This window comes from Henckelia pumila, chromosome 3 (genome assembly GCF_033568475.1).
Source record: "Henckelia pumila isolate YLH828 chromosome 3, ASM3356847v2, whole genome shotgun sequence".
Lineage (NCBI taxonomy): Eukaryota > Viridiplantae > Streptophyta > Magnoliopsida > Lamiales > Gesneriaceae > Henckelia > Henckelia pumila.
In genome coordinates this window covers 191,487,141-191,493,890 of record NC_133122.1, presented here as the reverse complement: position 1 = coordinate 191,493,890, position 6,750 = coordinate 191,487,141, and the positions used below count along the sequence as shown (strand labels likewise).

Below are 6,750 nucleotides of genomic sequence, written 5' to 3'. Positions count from 1 at the left end.
GTACAGTAGCTAGTTATTGAAAGCAGGAGGGTCAAATAAAAACTATTCTGGTATTTTTTTTTTATTGATTTCATTTTTACTCTTTAAACTACACGTGGAAGTTTTTCCATTGATATCATACAATGAAAATTCTTCAATCAAATAAAAAACCATATAAAAAAAACATTATGGCATACTCTCTTTAAACTTAATTTCACAAAAATCACAAAAAGGTTTCGAAAATATTAAACAGTTCATGTACGTAGTCATTAGTTTGTATGTATGTATATATCAATCAGTCCGCAAGGACCGCAACGCATATAATTGCATGTTAAAAGTTCATTGAACCTGTACGTTTACCTTTTCTAGATAATTTATACAAACAAAGTTGACTGCTGACCTGAAAATTAATTGCATGTCCCCACTCTTTCATTATTTATTGATTTATATGAGGAAATAAATATTGACCACGAAATGATCCATTCTTTAACTATTTATATTATTATAATAAGCTCAATAACTCAATATTTTAAATAGAATTGATTATGTTAAAAGTAATATCGCTTATATTTATAATGAAAACTAGTCTTTTACATTAAACATAATATTTTTTATGAATTAGATTAAATATGAGATATATCTCACAAACTTTGACTCATAAAACTATTTTATTGAAGGTTTTTTTTTATTTTATATATGACACTTGATAATTCAATTTATGAAGCCAAAATTTTTGAATTTAATGTTCTTATACATTATGGTTCACATTTAAGATTCATTTCATGCTATATATTATTAGGTTGTGCTTGATGAAAGTATTTTAAATTTATGGATTTCGATTAAGAATTTAACGTTAACATCTTAAATTCATAACTTGATTATTTACATATTAGTTAGATGAATTAAAATGGATTCCAAATGACCACTTTATTGGATGAACTTAAAATCCATCATAATTATCATGAGATACTATATAAACATTGAAGAAGTGGATTTGATGTTTATGGTGATACTTTTCTAAACAACAAAAGTATATTTGAAATCCATGGATTTGAAATACTTCAATCCAAGCGCAACCTTAGGTAATGCCCAAAAATAAATGTAAAAGTAGGTATTTCTCCCAACATGTGAAACCCACTTTAAAATTGTAGATCTCACATATATTGATAAACACAAAAAATCATGTGAAATCATTTTATCGGTTAATTTTGTGAGATGGATCTCCTACTCGATCCGATCTATGAAAAGTATTAATTTTATACAAAAAAATATTATTTTTCACTGTATATATGGATCGAATCGATCTTTTGTCTTCACAAAACTTTACATATTGATAAATATCCACCGTTGTATAAATTCTCGAGACAATAATTAATATTATATGCAATCTCATCTCCACCGAATATGGTTGAAGAAAAATTTAATATTTCAGATCACGTGAAAAAGAAAAAGGCAATGCTCTTTAATCAATTATAAATTAAGACTAGTCAAATTACATGAACAATTTTTTAATACATAAATAAAACTAGCTATGAATCCTACTACTTGAATTCAAATTTATATGCAAACCAAATAATTTAACCACCACCCCTTTTGTTGTATTATAAATATATATATAGGTAATTAGTTTTGATTTTGTCCAATATATATTATAACTCTTTGTATATCCATCAGTACTATCAAACTTAATTCAATGGCTTGGATTTGGATCATATCCATATCTGCAATCCTATTTCTCTATCTTCTTCAAGAACTAATTCTCCCCTTGAAAAAGAAGAAAACTCATCAGCTTCCTCCTGGACCAAAAGCTCTTCCCATCTTAGGCCATTTCCATCTGTTGGGCAAAAACCCACACCAAGATTTATATCATTTAGCTCGAAAACATGGCCCCATCATGTACACCAAATTCGGCTCCATTCCCACCATTATCGTCTCCTCCCCCGCCGCCGCCGAGCTCTTTCTCAAGACATACGACCACGTTTTCTGCGACAGGCCGCACCACGAGGCCGCCTATTACCTCAGCCATGGCCAGAAGAATATCGTCTTCGGGAAGTACGGCCCCTACTGGCGAAACATGCGCAAGCTCTGCACGCTGGAGCTGCTCACCAATCTCAAGATCAAACAGTTTCTGCCCATGAGGAAGTCCCAAGTCGACCTTTTCGTCGAATCCCTGAAGCAGGCTGGGGATGGTTCCGTGGATATGAGCGTGAGGATCGCGAATCTGAGCGCGGATATCACCTGTTTGATGGTGTTCGGGAAGAAGTACGAGGATAAAGATCTGAACGAGAAAGGGTTCAAAGCGGTGATGAAGACGACGATGGAGGAGGCGGCGGCTTTTAACATTGGGGACTATTTCCCATATCTTAGGTTTCTTGATCTACAGGGCTCTGCTCGAAGGTTGAAGGGTCTGAGCAAAATTTTTGATGATTTCTTGGAGAAGATTATCGATGAACATGTGGAGAACAACAAGAAATTAGAGGATGATCAGAAGCAAGCGAAGGATTTCGTTGACACGATGATGGAGATTATGGAGTCTGGAAATGCCGGATTCGAATTCGATCGTCGCCATGTCAAAGCCGTGCTCTTGGTAATTTATTATTTTCTTCTCTTTGAATTCCACTTCCGAGTAATATTCTTAAACTTGAACAACTGCTTCATGCTAATATATATGTCTCATGAATTTTGTTGGTGTCTTAGTTTTTATCTTACAATCGATTGGCTAAATAAGCTAGGAGCCCTTATATCTCATGAATTTTGTTGGTGTCTCATTTCTAACATGGTATCAGAGCCCGGGTTTCACCGTTATGTGTTGGACGGCGCATAATTGGCTTCACTCGTCCCATAGTTGACCACCCTTTAATATTTCCACGCTTGGCTAAATAATAGTCCTTTAAATAGACAATGACAAACCTCCCCTCTTGAGCTAGCTTTTGAGGTGAGTTAGATGGGTGTGTTGGTGTATTAATTTGTGTCCCACATCGGTTGACTAAATAACATGTGAACCCTTTATATAGATAAGGGCAACCCTTACCTCTTGAGCTAGCTTTTGAGGTGAGTTAGGTCCAAGTTTCATTTCTAAAATGGTATCAGAGCTCAGATTCCACCGTTATGTGTTGGACGGCCCATAATTGGCCACCCGTTGATATCTCCACGCTCTAATCGTTTCATTTCTGGGCGTGAGAGGGGTGTGTTGGTGTCTTAGTTTGTGTCCCACATCGGTTGGCTAAATAACTTGGAAGCCCTTTATATAAACAAAGGAAATCCTCAACTCTTGAGCTAGCTTTTGAGGTGAGTTAGGTCCAAGTCTCATTTCTAACGAATTTTAAGTTGGTGTAAGCTAAAATATACACTAATGTAAGCTAAATTATAATTATTCTACTATGCACTCGTGGCCTCGTATATTGGTAAACGGTGAGTCAAGAGGGTAGAAGTTTATACAACGTAGTCTGCACGGCTGCACAATGGGCTCCTATAGCAACTACTTCGTATTCTTTACGAAAAATGATTAATCCAAATTGATATAGAAGTTCATTATAACTTATTTTAAACCTTTCATTTTTCTCATGTGGAAAATGGGTCTCACAACGTAGGCACTCTCAGGCTTAAGTCAAGAAACAGTGTAATGATGTTATTTTAATTAAATGAGCTAGAGCTCAAATAGGAGAAATGAAAATATTAACATGTGCTTCTCTATTTATTATATATTTAAGAGTGATTAGCAGGTTTGGTCATGGTATGCATCATGGGCTTAGTTCTAAGCCAATAAATAATCAAATAAATTAAATTAGCTAGACTTATAATTCATCAATGCTATTATGCTAGAATTGGACTTTCCAAATTTACAATATAATACGTTAAGCTACGGTTAAGACCTGGATAACAAATTTATCCATTGTAGACATTGAGCTATAGCTAGACTAGGCGTTTCTTTTCTATTATAATTTCATTTCTATAATTAATGTGTGAGACGTTTCACATTAATTAAAGCCTTTAGGAACGGACTTTATATATTATCTAAATGTACTTGTGATAGATTTTTTTCCTTTTTTTGGGTGCACTGAATTTTAATTTTTGACTATTTTGATGAAATTATTCAGTTGTTTACAAAATCTAGAGCTTGTAATTTGTTATAATTATAATAATTCAAGTTATCTAAATTATGGGGAATCCGATCCTACGATTGGGATACCGTATGACGAAAGGGTGATTCTATGCTACACCGAGTGAGTTACACTCTTTTTGTGTTTTTTATTAAGATGTTCGCGCGAATATCCTTCTGAAAAAAATTATGTGGACCCCGCCTGTACTTTTTTTGTCATTTAGCATGATATTTTTAGTCATTTAGGAAGATGTTCGCGCGAACATCTAAAAAAAATTATGGAGTGTTTCACCCGGTGTAGCATAGAATCACCCAAGACGAAAGATTCTAATTTTTTTGTGGACCTCCCATGAAAATGTCATATTTTGATGAGTCAGGACTCTTCCCCTACCATTGGGACGAAATTCCCCTAAAATATCACAACATTCTCCATAATTTTTGTACCCCGTATATAGGATATGTTATTAGCTGGAATGGACACTTCAGCTGCTGCAATAGAATGGACACTTTCAGAAGTCATCAGACATCCTCAAGTAATGCAAAAACTTCAGAAAGAACTGCAAGAAGTCGTGGGTATGGACCAAATGGTAGAAGAATCCCACCTTAACAAACTCAAATACTTGGAGTCTGTCGTGAAAGAAGCATTCAGGCTCCACCCCGTCGGCCCGTTGCTAATCCATCAGGCGATGGAAGATTGTGTTGTAGATGGATTCGACATACCAAAACAATCGCGAGTCTTGGTGAACGTGTGGGCTATCGGGAGGGATCCTGATGCTTGGACCGACCCTGAAAAATTTTGGCCAGAAAGATTTCAAGGGACCGATGTGGATCTCCGGGGGCATAATTATATGCTCATACCGTTCGGAACCGGTCGAAGAGGGTGCCCCGGATTGCAGCTAGGCCTCACGGTGGTTCAGCTGATCGTGGCGCAATTGGTGCATTGTTTTGATTGGCATCTTCCTGATAATATGTCTCCTGATAGTTTGGATATGTCGGAACACTTTGGTTTGGTGACTGTTAGAGCTAGTCACCTAATCGTTACTCCCACGTATCGATTGCATGATATATGAATATATATATATAGAATTAATGTGTGGTGTGTGGAATAAAATACAGACAATAAATTCTAGTTTGTTAGAAAAATATTATTATTATTAATATTATGTTGAATATTGAATGTTGAATGTTGAATATTGAGTTGTAAAATGTGGAAAATTAGTGTGTGATGATGTAGATGATGATGTATTTATTTTTGGACTAATCTCAAATGTGGATCTATAAATAGGTCTTCATTTGTGATGAAAAATACAATTGAGTTGAGAGAAAAATATTATAAAGTGTAGAGTTTGATATATTTTGAGTTTTGAAGTTTTTACTTTTTACCATAAATTTTTACTTTTTCATAACATAGTTGAGATATATAGTGTATTGTTAATTTTTATTGAATAACTCATCACTCATGAAACCTCGTACGTCTTGGTGAGTGTTAAATTCAGAAATAAAACAAAATTATATAACATATGGATTTATCATCAGCATTTTTTGAAATTTATTTTTTTAGGATTATGAGCGGTAATTGAAATGTTTTTGAATTAAGGTAACAAATAGAAGCGGTTTGGACAACAGCGATCCTATTGTTGCAATGTTTAGACGCGGTTTTAAACAAGCTCTTGTCAAATATTTTTAGCGTCCTTTTATATAAATCGCTCTTATCAATCGTTTTTATTGACTTAACTTTTAAGAGGAACATGAAAACCCCTCACATTGGATATTTTTTAGACGCATGTTTTGTATAAAATCTTGCTATAAAATCGCAAATCACAAACAGTTTGTAAGTACTCCCTTATAACAATATTTTCTATAAACTGTGATTATAAATTGCTTCTATCAATCAAAATCTTTTAAGAGCGGTTAGGAGCTATTTGCAAAATGCTCCTCTGCTGGATACGTACATCATAAAAATCTTATGAAAACTATTGTTAAATATATACCGCTCCTAAATGACATCATTTACATCATATATATATAGTTATCCTAACTAATTATCAAATTATTATAGTTAATTAAAAAATCACCCCAAAAATTCACTCTTTAATATAATCTATACATTTTTTATATTACAAATTTAATCTCTTCAAGTTTTTGTTTAACAAAAAACGATCATATATATAGGATTGAAATACGTGCATATCGTTGTAACATATACTATATATGAAAAGTGGCTTTACATCGACAGTAAATATAATTACATTTAAACATAAAATATTATATAAAATAAAGTTAATTTTGTAAATACATGTATTAAAATAATTTATTTCCTTGATTTTTTTTGTTTTCTTATATTTTTCTCATTTAAAATAAAAGATATCATAGGGTATGAGTATCTCGAATCGAAATAGAGATGGGTCGGGATACCATTAAAATCACGGTCCTAACCTATTTAAAGATAAACCCAGCCTCTCTCATGATCCATATCCAAATTTATGTTAATGGGTTAGATCCATCATATATATCCTTCGTATGAATATATAAAGGAAAATTGAAATTTGATCATGTTGTCTAAGTTTACGAGATTTTACTCTTTTATATTCTCAAATTTCAGTATTAATCTGCGATCTTAATTTATTTTTTTAAAGTAGTTTTAGTATTTTTTTTCTGATGTGACATCAATG

At 33.3% G+C, this 6,750-nt stretch overlaps 1 protein-coding gene across 1 annotated transcript; it reads left to right on the top strand.

Annotated features, from left to right (window-relative positions):
* Positions 1-1,578: 1,578 nt before the first annotated feature.
* Positions 1,579-5,453, top strand: LOC140886883 (cytochrome P450 71AU50-like). The gene is made up of 2 exons (XM_073293791.1): positions 1,579-2,566; positions 4,534-5,453. Exons 1-2 carry the CDS (start codon positions 1,673-1,675, stop codon positions 5,146-5,148), a joined length of 1,509 nt encoding a protein of 502 aa, XP_073149892.1. The 5' UTR covers positions 1,579-1,672; the 3' UTR covers positions 5,149-5,453.
* Positions 5,454-6,750: the final 1,297 nt, after the last annotated feature.

Excerpts from the sequence above, each read along its gene's own strand:
- LOC140886883 (XM_073293791.1), top strand. The coding sequence starts at position 1,673 with ATGGCTTGGATTTGGATCATATCCATATCTGCAATCCTATTTCTCTAT. Across the intron at positions 2,567-4,533 it reads ATGTCAAAGCCGTGCTCTTG|GATATGTTATTAGCTGGAAT; the intron begins GTAATTTATTAT and ends CCCCGTATATAG.